We start from the raw sequence: 13,422 nt of genomic DNA, 5'->3' as shown, positions 1-13,422 counted from the left end.
ATTTGGTCCTAGCCAAGAAAGTCTATAGAAATTGCCCATGTCAGTCTTGCATAAAATAATTTTCACGACCCGACCAAGGGCCTAGCCATAACACGGAGATTAGAATCTCTGAGGACCCTAATCGAGACTCTTATCATAACTTTCAAAAACATACATAAGGTAAATAAAATAAATAAGAAAAGATCAAAAATACGAAAACAAAATCTCGATATAGAACATGTCTCAAAAATGCGGAATAAGAAACAACATAGACTCCATCAATATCTAACAGACCTCTACTAATCTAGATAGGGCATAAGACAATCTCCTAGCTCACCTAATATAAATAAAAGAAGTCATAAACTCATAAGAAATAAAATATCATCATCCTCGGAATATGAGGACTCACCAACAGTACAATAATGCTAACTCTATCCACGAGTGGGAGGAGGATGAGCATGATCATCGGAACCTACATTATAATATAATGTAGGCAAAAGTGTGTGTTAGTACATGGAATGCACTAAGTATGTGAGAATATGCATGAGCAGTAAACATAGGACATAATCAATATGAATCATGGGATACAAGACTAATATCTTTAAAACATGAATAAAGTCATGAAAACATTAAAATATTTATCTCATTGGTTAATGCATCAAAAATCTCATAATTATCATAATAACTCATAACCCAACTAAAACTATGTGGGATAGGACCTTTAATCAATATATAAAACCATACAAGCTAATACATGGAAGCCAATGACTCCCTAATCGAGATGGGGGAGCTTACCTTGCTAGGGCATACTCCATTAGTAAAACTTTTAACTTTTCTGTGTCGATCCACTAGCTTCACCATATTGACATCTTTGAACCTATGTAGGAAATGTAGTTTGGGACTAAAGGTTTCTACTAGGATTCCATTAGTTAACAAACCTTTGGTTACCGTACCGAACCCCACCTAATAGTTCTCTCATTACTTTTTCATTATCCCAATGGAACTCATAATGATCATAAACATCATACGGAAAGATAATAGTAGATATCAATCAATCTTTATAAGATAACATAAGAATAGTTCATCTAGTATCATCATAGTAAAATTATAGAATTAGGTCATCTATCATGTAACTCATGTAATGTGTGTAGTCCTTCCATCATTACATATCTTTGATAATAAAACATCTTTAGGACATAGCTTGTCCTATCATCAACTTTCTTGAAACATCATAGAATCATCATTCATAAACTTATTTGCATAAAGCATATGCAACTCAATCATAAAGTTTCCATTGAAATAACTTGAAAATCATGATCATAATTCATAAATCATACTTAAAACTAGCATATAGTTTGATTCATTGAAATTCCACTTGAAATCATACAATATGATGTGAATTATGCATAATTAGGCTAACAACATTGAAGAATATCATAATTGAGAAGATGCAATGAAATTCATGAAATAATGGCTTTTAATTGAAAAAATCATAATACAAATTGAGAAGAAATCTTTGAGATTTTATGGGTGAAAGGTATCCATGGATGAATTCTCATATACCTTGACCTTCATGAGCTCTAATATTTAAGATAATGGAAGATTGACATTGGAGGAATCCCTTGAAATGCTTGCGGAAGAAGAAGACTCTTGAGAGAAAACTTGGGAAAGAAGGTTTTGGATTTTGGGAATTATCTTGGTAATGAGAGGGTTAGAATACTTTAGGGTAGTTAATAGGTGACAACATAGTCCAAAAATTGTCCACCTTCATTAATAAAATATAGGAAATAACCAAAGTAACCCTCATTAAAACTGAAAATTGGGGCTATACTGAGGACCCACCATGGTCCGTGGTGGTTATCATAGAGTTGGACTTAGACTTTTAGAAAAATATCTTGAAAGGGGGGATGCCACCACTAGACACACCATGGCCTGTTAAGAGCACCACGAACTGTGGTGGTAGAATTGAACTTTGAATTTTAAGGTTTGCAGGGAGATTTTCAGGAGTTCCTCCATGGAGACCTTCACAGTTCGTAGAGAGAAACACGTCTTGTGGAGGGTGGCTGTGGTGAGTTTCCTGAGTTTGGCCTGTAGAGGTGTGCACTACGAGAGCCATAACGGTCCATGGTTCACACCATGGATTAGGGTGGCTCCTTGTGGTCCTCACCTATGAATCCCAATTGACAGGGCATGGACCATGATGGCCCTCACGGCCCATGGTCCTCTTCACATCCTGTATAGGGCCTCATGAAAACCATCTAGTGCCAAAACTTGAGGTTTTCTAAGAAATCATATTTTTATCCTTGTTTTTTGACTTTCCAACTTCAAGAATCTTATAATATCTCCCATTCATCCTTGAATGGGACGCAACTAGAATGAATGGAATAGGAAAGGAACATAACAAACTAGCATGAATGCAAAACATCTCAAAAATACATAAAACAATAAATCTTTGATCTTAAGCTAAAACATGACTTTAGAACTCATTTCATGAACATGAATGCATTTGAAATCATGAGAACAATTGAAACACATGATTTGGACTGGTTGGATCATGAAGGAACTAAATACTTTAACTAGGCACGAAAAGAAAGAGATGATGATTTCGAGACTTCATATCGGCTTCGACTTCCATATAGAACTCTCAACCTCTTGGTTCGTCTATAACACTTTAACTGAAGCTATTTCCTTGTTCCTCAACTTTCTAATTTGTCGTTCCAAGATCTCAACCAGAACCTCCTTATATAAAAGTCTCTCCTGAACCTCAATGCTATCCAATGGCATAATAGAGGTAGGATCACCAACAAACTTCATCAACAAAGAAACATGGAACACCATATGCACTGATTCCAACTCAGAAGGCAAACCTAACTCATAAGTCACCTTGCCAATCCGCCTCAAAATCTGATATGGCCCACATAGGGGGGATTTAGCTTCTCTTTCTTACAAAAATGCATCATACCCTTCATGGGTGAGATTTTCATGTAAACCTAATCATTAACCTCAAATTCAAGTTCTCTTCTTCTCATATCCAAATAAGACTTTTGTCAGCTTTGGGCTATTTTCAATCTTTTTCTAATGAGTGTAACCTTCCCCATAGCCGCAAATACCAACTCGAGTCCGATAAAAAAAACTTTACCTACCTTAAACCAACTGATAGGGGATCTACACCTCCTATCATACAATTCCTAAATATGAGTCGTCTTAATGCTAGAGTGATAACTGTTATTATAGGCAAACTCTATCAATGGCAAATAATCATCCTAATTTCCATTAAAGTAAATGATGCATGCTCTCAACATATTCTTTAATGTTTGAATGGTATGCTCGGCCTAACCATCCATCTATAGGTAAAAGGTTGTACTAAGCTTCACTTGAGTGCCAAGACCCTTTTGGAAGGATCTCCAAAACTAATATGTAAATTGAGTACCTCGATCTGAAATGATAGAAAATAGAAAACCATGAATCTTAACCAACTCTTGGATATACAATCTAGTATAATCCTCGGCTGTATATGAAAGATTAACAAGAAGAAAATTAGCCAACTTAGTCATTCAGTCAACAATTACCCAAATAGAGTTATGTTGCCTACGAGTACGACGCAAACCTATAATAAAGTCCATATTCAAGGCTTCCCACTTCAAAGTAGGAATCTCAATGTCTTGAGCCAAACCTCCATGTTTTTGGTGCTCAACCTTCACTTGTTGATAATTAGGAAACTATGCCACAAATTTTGCAACATCCCTTTTCATATCATTCTACCAACACACTTCCCTCAAATCACGATACATATTTATGGAATCAGGATATATAGAATACCATGAACTTTGATCTTCGAACAATATCATATCTTTGAAGTCATCAACATTCGAAACCCAATCGGCCTTGATATCTCAAAACATCATCTCCTCCCCCAGCCTCAATGGATTTTTCATCAACCACTTTCTTCAATTCAACTAAAGTGGGATCACTATCTTATTTTGCCTCTACATCCTCTACAAGAGATAATACAGAACCATTTTACACAATAACACCACCATACTCCGAATAAACCAATGGAACACCCAAATGAGCTAATCTATGCACACACCGAACTAGCTCTTTCTTCTCATCCTCAATATGGTCAACACTACTCCTGTACAATCTACTAAGAGTATTGGTAACCATATTTGCCTTAACCGGATGGTATAGCACACTTATATCATAATTTTTCAATAACTCAAGCCATATCCTTTGTCAAAGGTTCAAGTCCTTTTGAGTGAACACATATTGCAAACTCTTGTGATTGGTGAAAATATTCACTTGGACATTATAGAGGTAGTGTCTCCACAACTTCAAAGAAAATACCACCGCTGCCAACTCCAAGTAGTGAGTTGGGTAATTATTCTCTTGTGCTTTGAGTTGTCTTGAAGCATAAACTATCACTTTAACATTTTGCATTAGAACACAACCAATACCAACTCATGAAGCATCACAATACACAATAAATCCATTAGAACCTTTTGGTAAAGTCAACACCGGAGCGGAGGCAAGCCTATCCTTTAACTCTTGGAATCTTTTCTCACATGTCTTGAACCATTGGAATTTCACCTTCTAATGTGTAAAAGTAGTCAAGAGTGATGCAATGAAAGATAAACCTTCCAAAAATCATCTATAATAACCAGCTAAGCCCAAAAAATGGTCTAGGTCAATTCTTAACCGCCTCACTCTTCTTTGGATCAACCATAATTACTTCACCAGAAATGATGTGACCAAGGAAAGCAACTAACCTTAACCAAAATTCACTCTTACTAAAATTTGCATTCAACTGACAGTCCTTAAGAATTTGTAACATAATCCTCAAATATTTGGCATGCTCTTCCTCACTTTGAGAGTAGATGAAAATATCATCTCTGAATACAATAACAAACATATTCAGGTATTGCTTGAACACCCAGTTCATCAAATCCATGTAAGTTGCAAGGGCATTTATTAGTCCAAAAGACATAACCAAGAATTCAAAGTGACCATACCAAGTTCTTAAAGCCATCTTCGAAATTTCACATTCCCTTACTAAGAGTTAATGATAACCCGATCGAGGATTAATCTTTGAAAAGTGGCTCCCTCCTTGAAGTTGATTGAACAAGTCATCAATCCTTAGAATGGGATACTTATTCTTGATTATGAGCTTGTTCAATTGTCGATAGTCAATATACATACGGAGAACCATTTTTATTTCTAACAAAGATAATCGAAGTACCCCATGGAGAGATACTCGGTCTAATGAAACATTTATCTAACAAATCCTTTAAATGATCATTTAACTCTTTCAATTCTGTCGGGGCCATTTGGTAAGGAGGAATAGTGATAGGTTGTGTATTAGGGAGAAGATTAATACTAAATTCTATTTCTCTGTCGGAAGGAATGCCTAGCAGTTCATTGGGGAAAACTTCCGAAAACGCATAAACAACTAAAACTGACTCAAGAGTAGGAGTCTCGGAGTTAGTATCTCTAACCCAAACTAGATGAAAGATACAACCTTTGGAAATTATTTTCCAAGCTTTAAGGCATGAGATGTATTGACCCTTAAATAGGGAATTACTGACTTTCCATTCTAGGAACGGCTCATTAGGAAACTAAAATTTAACCACACAGGTTCTAAAATATATAGAGGCATAGCATGCATGAAGCCAATCCATACCAACAATAACATCATAATTGGTCATTTTAAGCTCTACAAGATCAATGAAAGTGACCTTATGAAAAACTAAAACTAGACAATTTTTATAAACTCTTTTATCCACCACTGAATCACCAATCGGAGTATAGACCAAAAAAGGCTCTAGCAATATCTCAGGACTAACAATAAATCTCATAGCAAGATAAGGAGCAATAAATAATAGAGTAGCACTCGGATCTAATAATGCATAAACATCACAGTCAAAGACCTTCAATATACCAGTCATAACATCGGGGGAATCCTCTAACTTCTGACGTGTCTGAAGGGCATAAAATTTGTTTTGATGCTGACCGCCATCAAAAGTAATAGCACATTTATCCGGACGATCGGTAGTCTGAGTATGAACCTGATTCTAACCCCACCCCTACACTCTCTTACATGATGACCTAACTTTCTACACACACATCTAATCCTGCTAAACACTCTCTCCTATGGTTTTTTCCACACTTTTTATATGGAGGGATGACTTGACCACCTTTTTTTTTTTTTTTTTTTTCTTATGGGAACAGACCCTACACGAGGCTCCCACCTCTCGTGCACAGTCAGGGGTTAAGCAACACCCCCAAGCCTTAACATAAATAACTAAAATAAAAATACAAGGAGGGGGACATAAACCTTACCTCCGATCCTATGGTGGTTCATAAGTCGGCTAACCTATTAAGGTCGGCTAACTCATCCCCGATACAAAAAAGAGACTAACTATAACTAGAAAGCAGTAAACCTGTGAGAGGACTCCTCCCGGTACAATTCAACTATAAAAGCATAAATGAGGGAGACTCTCCCCTTCCATGAGAAAAAAGGAAAGTAACCTACACTAGTCCTATTCAACTATGGTACGTACCAGACATAGCTACATTGAAGAAGAACAAGTATACGAAACTTCTATCTCGCATGGGATGGGAAATTCCTTTCATCTTTGCTCTTTTTAGTCTTGTCGTACCAAGTAAATCCAGGTGAAGTGTGCCTTTGTATCAGTATCATGATTACCATCTAAGGAGGCTGAAAGGAGAGGAAGTATATGGAGCTATAGTAGCCAACAGCCTTGGATTTATTGTGGAGAAAAGTGTAGCTGCATTCGAACACCTGCATGGGGTTCCAAATGTATGGTTGCTGCAGACCTGCACCTACAAGTAGCCAAGGGAGCAAACAAACATGGTTGTTGTAGTTCTGTAACCAGCTCCTTGCTGTCTCTCCCTCTGTTGGATGATGGTCAAGTCCTTGGGATACCTGCACAGACAGACAAAACCAGAAACATACACAAGCAACCAAGTCTAGAGGTTGTTGTACATGGGAGTGTGTTGGTTTTGGCATCTGTTGTTGCTGATGCTGTTGAACTTCATCTTTCAAGTTTGCACTTTCAGCTTCATCTCTGTGGTTGAGTTGTTGTTTGGTGTGTGGTTGAGCAGTTGTTTGGTGTTGTGTTCCCACAGTATGTATATGAAGTTGATGAAGATGTAACATGTTACAGCTACTCATGATATTATTGTTGGTTCTTGGATGTTGTCTATGAGGTTGTTGGAGTTCCATCTGAGTTTTACTGTTGCCTGTATCTCCAACAACCTGCACAAACAAACAAGCAAACAAATAAGCAAACACACAATTCCAAGAGCAGTTCCAAAAGTTCTGAATGTGGTGCCATTCCTCTGTTGTAGCTGGCTTCCTCAAATTCTGTATTTGCAATATTGAGAGACTCCCATATGTTGTTTGATGTTGTCGGTTGTTGCAGTGTGTCAGTTCAGCAGCTTCCATGTGTAGGAGTTCTTTAGTATACCTGCACAAGCACCTAAAAGGAAAGCATACAAACCTGCCAATCTGCAGGTTGCTGGAGCTTGCATTTTGGACTTGTGGTAGATCCCTCTTTTGGTACTTCTGCTGCTGTGCTGCATATGGGAGGTACAGAGGGTGGGTGATGATGGCTGCAGGTTCCCTGAGAAGCCAAGCATTCTCAACTTTGAAGTTGTAGCAGGTGTGCAACTGTGAACCTGCCTTAGCAACTAAAAAAAGGTCTAGCAATTGTGGGAAGTGAAAAGGTTGGTGCAAGTTTGTGTGCAGCTCCTTGTTGCTTGTTTTGAAGTGGTTAAACTTCTTGGAGTACCTGCACAGATAAACAAAACCAATAAACCACACAACCAAAGAAATCTGGAAGATGCTGTAACCATGTTCCTTGTGTGCTGCAATCCAAATAATTTGGTGTTGCTGCAGGTCATGAAGAATGTTGGGGAGTGCTGGAGAGTTCCTGGTATGTGGACCTACACATACAAATAGCCAAGGAAGCAAGCAATGAATATTGGAGGTCTTTGGACAAGTCCACAAGCTGCACCTCACCCTGCACATGCTGCCCTACTGAAGCTTAAGTGCTGCAGGGTGGTTGGAAGTTGTATTTGGGCTTTTCTCTATGTATTTGTTGTTAATGAATGTTGATACATCACTCCAGGTACCTGAAATAATACAACAACCAAAAACAAACAAAAGGGGGCTTGCACAAACTAGCAAAAAGGAAGTGACCTCAGTAGGAGCTTTGGAGACTATTATCTTTTGCCAAGTCGCTCGACTAACGTCTCCAATTCTCCGTTTGGCCTGAAACTTCAATAGGTATGCATATATGGCCTTTTCTTTATCCCTGCAAATTTTGAGGGCTTGACTCCCAAGCTGGAGCTTCCAATTACCAAGTTTCTCTCTCTTTAGGCTTAAGACTGCTGATTTTTTCCAGGTCGCTCGCCTAACGTCTCCAATTATTCTTTTGAGCTGAAACTTGTTGGGCCTTTCCAAATTAGTATATGATGCAATCCTGCAAAAGTTGGAGGTGTTTGGACATGTCCACTTGGTACAAATCACCCTGCACCAACAAACAGAAAAACACACAGGCAAGTAATTCTGCAGGTTATAATAGCTACTAATATTGTCTTGTATGTGTTCCCTGAAAGTTGCAGGTTTGTGACTTTGTTGTTGGAGGATGTTGTTGTTGATAAAGGTAAGAGGCAGGCTGAAATTGCAGTACAAAGGACTCCTTATGCATGATCCTGTGTTCTTGCATCCTTTAACAGCCATCCAAAGAGGGGTTGCATCAATTGGATTTGGCAAACTTCCATTTGTAGTTTGTTGCATCCTGCTATTGCTGCACCATGGGGCACCTAAATTTGTTTCTCCACTGGTGGACTGATGAGTTGTAGGTTTGTATGTACCTGCACATACAACAGAGATAGGAAAAGAAAGAAGAAATAATGCTCTATTCCTTACCTGTAGAGGCAAGTTTTTATGTCTAAAAAAGCAATAAGTAGAGGAGACTTTCCTCTTTACAATAGTCCTAATTATAGGATCTTCAAGGTAGCTGTAATTATACATATCCAAGTTGAAGATCAAATTAGAACAATAATAAGGCAGTTGTCAGGGGGGCTTCTTAATCCTTTTGAGTCTCCTTCTTCTGAAATTTGCCATTCCCAGCATGTCTAGCTCCATGAGGGCTCTGGCCTCTTTGGGAAGATCCTGCTTGTTGAAGTAGAGCTCAGGAATAGAGCATTTGTGGCTATGTTTGGACAAGCTATCAGCTGTGGAATTGGCTTCCCTGAAGGTGTGGTTGCAGCTGAATTCCTGGAATTGGTTTATGATGTTATTGAGCTTGTCCAGCAGCTCTTTGATGGACCATGGAGGCTTTGCTTCCTGTTGCAACCATTTGAGAAGTAATTGGGAATCAACCTCCAGTATGACTTGATTGTAGCCAAGATGAAGGCACCAAGAGAGACCAAAGATAGCAGCTTTGATCTCTGCTTGATTGTTAGTTCCAGATCCTAAGGGGATTGCATAAGCAAACATGAGATCACAAGATGCATTCCTAAGGATTCCTCCTCCTCCAATGTTGTCAGGATTGGTGAGAGCACTGCCATCAGTGTTCAGCTTCACCAAATGGTCAGTTGGTTTGGACCAGCATACAGGGAAGACCTTGATATCATGGTAGCATTGCTCAACCAAGAGAACCAGGTCCCTCCAGTTGTTGGGCCAGTTGATATAAGGAAAAGCACTGTGCAGCAAGTGGGAAGTGTCTTTAAAGACAGAGAACTTTACTCTTGCAAGGTTAGAATGCTTTCCTCCATATTTTGAAGCACATCTATTCTTCCAGAGGTTCCAGCATATGAAGATAGGGAGTGCTTGTATCATGAGCTTGTGAGCCTCATTCCTGCATTTAGAGGTCCACCATCTCATTAACAAATTTCTGAGAGGTGTGTACTCCTTGCTTATGCCCACAGAGTCAGCAAACATACTCCAAGTACTCCTGGAAAATGCTCCTGCAACAAGGATATGGTCTATAGTGTCTTGTCCAGGTCTGTAGCAGCAAAAGCATTGTGAAGGAGAGTGTCCAAAGCTGGTTATTTTCTCATTGGTTGGTAACTTTCCCCTAAGGGCTCTCCAAACAAGAAAGGAACATTTGAAAGGTATGAATTGATGCCAGGTATTGGAGTTAATCCTGGTTTTGGGTCTCTTGTCTCTGATGATATTCCAAGCAGAAGAACAGTTAAACTCCCCATTGTTGTTTAGTGTCCAACATGGTTGGTCCTGCTGGAGGGGTTGGTAATTGATGTGAGTAGCAAGAATATTAGACACCATCTGTGGAGGGGCCTGCTGGATGAGAAGATCAGTGTTCCATTGTCCATTATCCATGAAGGCTGAAACAGTGGTGTTGTTAAGCCTGCAGCTATTGTTGTTGAATTGGGCTAAAGGACCCACTCCCAACCAGTTGTCCCACCAAAAGAGGCAAGAGCCAGACTGTATTTGCCATTGGATGTGAGGCTCAACTTTGTGCTTGTTCTTCATAAGATGCTTCCATATCAAAGATTGTCCAGTGTGCCATTTCTTGGTGATGGGATTGGATCTTTGGCAGTACTTTGCTTTGGTAAAATCTCCCCATAGTGAGTTCTTAGTTCTAAAAGTCCACCACTGTTTATATTGGAAAGACTTGGCCACATCAGAGATTTGTCTAACACCAATACCACCTTCATTATAGGGGTAGCTAAGGTTTTTCCAGGAAGACCAGTGGTACTTCCTCTTGTCATTCTTCCACCCCCAGAAGAAGTTTGCAGTGATACTCTGAATCTGTTTGAGAATGGTTACAGGAGGAGAGCTAGCTGACAGCAGGTGGATGGGGAGTGCTTGGATGACATGTTTAACCAAAGTGACTCTGCCTCCATAGTTGAGGATCTTAGCCTGCCACCCTGTTATTCTATTCACCACCTTGGCAATCAAATCAGAGTAATATATGAGCTTTTGTCTGCCAATGTAATGAGGCCACCCCAGATAAGTGATAGGGCTATCCTTTTGCCTGAAGCCAGTGACCTTCTTAATTCTTCTTACAGTAGAATTGAAGGCATTAGAAGGGACCATGAACTGGCTCTTGTCTCTGTTGATCAGCTGACCAGAGGTACTCTCATAAGTGTGCAAGGTTTCCATAATGAGTTGCAAAGTTTGGGCTCTCCCAGAAGAAAAGATGATAACATCATCTGCAAAGCTGAGATGATTAATTTGAGGCCCCCTCTTTGCCATGAAGAAACCCTGATAATTAGGATGATGATGGAGATTGTTCAGGAGTCTAGATAAAACTTCAGCCCTAAGGATGAACAGAGAGGGAGAAAGAGGGTCCCCTTGCTTCAGACCTCTTGTGGAGTGAAAAAAACCATGTCTTGAGCCATTGATAATGATGGAATACCAATTGTGAGACATAATTCTCCATACCATATCAATGAACCCTTCTCCAAAGCCCATTTTCCTCAAGACCAAACAGATATAGGACCAAGAGACTCTATCATAGGCCTTGGCCATGTCCAGCTTAATGACCACATTACCACCTACATTAGGCTTCTTAATTTGGTGAATGATTTCTTGAGCTAGCATGATGTTCTCAGAGATACTCCTATTTTTAACAAAACCAGATTGGTTAGGGGAAATAAGAGTAGGAAGAGTAGGTGCTAGTCTGAGGCATAAAAGCTTGGAAATAATCTTATTGGTAAAGTTGCTAAGGCTAATAGGCCTGAATTCTGAGAGCTTGGTTGGATGGCTTACTTTTGGGAGTAAAACCAAACAGGTATGAGTATAGTACTTAGGCAATGTTTGACCATTAAAGAAAGAAAGGACCACTCTGAATAGATCTTCTTTGATGATCTCCCAGCACTCCTGAAAAAACTTACCATTCATTCCATCAGGGCCAGCTGCTGAGTTGGGGTTCATAGAGAAGACCACAGTCCTCAGTTCCTCCAAGGTGGGGAGAGCTTGGAGGTCCCTGTTTTGATCATCTGTGACAAGCTTAGGAATACATTGAAGGGCATCCTCCTGAATATGAGTGTCTTCACCAGTGAAAATGTTCTGGAAATGATCACAAGCAGCCCTGGCTATGTCATCATCCCCTTGCAACCAGTTACCTTCATCATTTTGAATCCTATGGATGAAGAGTTTCCTTCTTCTTCCTCTGATGATTGCATGAAAGTACTTGGAGTTCTTGTCCCCCTCTTTGAACTATTGCAACTGAGTCTTTTGTTTGAGCATGGAGTCCTCCAACTTAAGATATCTAATATACTCACCATTGATGGCATGAAGATTGGCTCTACATTCCTCAGAGTTAAGAAGAATCAGATCCTCCTCAGCTTGTCTAACCTTGGCTTCATACTCTTTCACCTTAGCATAGATGTTCCTAAACTGCATCCTGGACCACCTACTAAGAGTATTAGATAATCTCTTCATTTTCTGATGAAAACACCACATGGGATTACCCTCAATGTTCCTGTTCCAGCAGTTGCTAACAGTATCCATGAAGGAGTGGTGGTCTGTCCAACAATTCATGAATTTAAAATACTTGATGTGGTGTTGATGGTGCTCAGTGAACTCTAACAGAAGAGGGCAATGGTCAGAGCCAACAGTAGGTAAGTGAGTGATAGTAGTCTGAGGCATCACTTCCAGCCATTTGTCATTGACCATACCTCTATCTCATCTCTTCCAGATTCTAAAGAAGATACCCCTCTGATTAGACCAAGTGTATTTCTGTCCAGATAATCCCAAATCCTGAAGACCACAGGCTTGAATGATGCTTATGAACTCCAAGCTCTTTCTCATATTGTAGGTAACACCCCCCAGTTTCTCTTCAGGTTCAGTGATAACATTGAAGTCACCTAAGGTACACCAAGGGAGGGTTGTATTTGAGTGCTGCAACATGCTATCCCATAAGGGTCTTCTGAGATGATCTTTGCATTTTGCATAGACAAATGAAACTCTGAATTGGTTTGGATTCATTACATGGAAGATTTCACAAGTAATCACCTGTTCCCCATTTTCCAGAATCCTACAATCCACATCTTTGTTCCAAAACAACCAAATCTTACCATTTGGGTTGCTAATAGCATTGTCCATGTTAAGCTGGTTTCTGAACTGATAAATTTGAGAGCTATCAGAAAAAGGTTCCAGGATAGCAATAAGGAAATCTGATGGATACTCTTCAGGGATTGAAGTCTTTCCATGACACCCTGGGTATTAATACCCCTCACATTCCAACTGAGAATACTACTCATTGGGAAACTTTGGAGGTGTAGAGTCTAGTGTTTGGTCTGCCCTTGGGGGCAGAGTTCACAGGGCTATTTGGTTGGAAGTTTGTTCTGTGAGCACCCCTTGGAGAGAGTCCCTGAGCCTTAGCAATCTGCTGGACTTCATCTTCATACACATTTTCCTTGGAAGGACTGAAGGCCTTTATT

At 39.6% G+C, this 13,422-nt stretch overlaps 1 protein-coding gene across 1 annotated transcript; it reads right to left on the bottom strand.

The window, feature by feature from the left end:
• Positions 1-4,865: 4,865 nt before the first annotated feature.
• On the bottom strand, positions 4,866-12,490 carry LOC129892490 (uncharacterized). The gene is made up of 8 exons (XM_055968069.1): positions 12,262-12,490; positions 9,131-12,102; positions 8,697-8,935; positions 7,566-7,793; positions 7,335-7,469; positions 7,237-7,258; positions 6,851-6,925; positions 4,866-4,871 (listed from the first exon to the last, which is right to left on the bottom strand). The coding sequence occupies exons 1-8, from the start codon at positions 12,488-12,490 to the stop codon at positions 4,866-4,868; spliced, it is 3,906 nt and encodes a 1,301-aa protein (XP_055824044.1).
• Between the last annotated feature and the right edge of the window lie 932 nt (positions 12,491-13,422).

The sequence above is a fragment of the Solanum dulcamara genome, chromosome 1 (genome assembly GCF_947179165.1).
Source record: "Solanum dulcamara chromosome 1, daSolDulc1.2, whole genome shotgun sequence".
Lineage (NCBI taxonomy): Eukaryota > Viridiplantae > Streptophyta > Magnoliopsida > Solanales > Solanaceae > Solanum > Solanum dulcamara.
Note: the sequence above shows the minus strand (reverse complement) of the source record. Positions and strands in the feature narration are given on the sequence as shown.

Coding starts and splice junctions, on each gene's coding strand:
- LOC129892490 (XM_055968069.1), bottom strand. CDS start 12,490: ATGGATACTGTTAGCAACTGCTGGAACAGGAACATTGAGGGTAATCCC. Junction 12,103..12,261: donor CAATCTTCATGCCATCAATG/GTGAGTATATTA, acceptor AAAATGATGAAG/GTAACTGGTTGCAAGGGGAT. Junction 6,926..7,236: donor TGTTGGAGATACAGGCAACA/GTAAAACTCAGA, acceptor CTGTCTGTGCAG/GTATCCCAAGGACTTGACCA.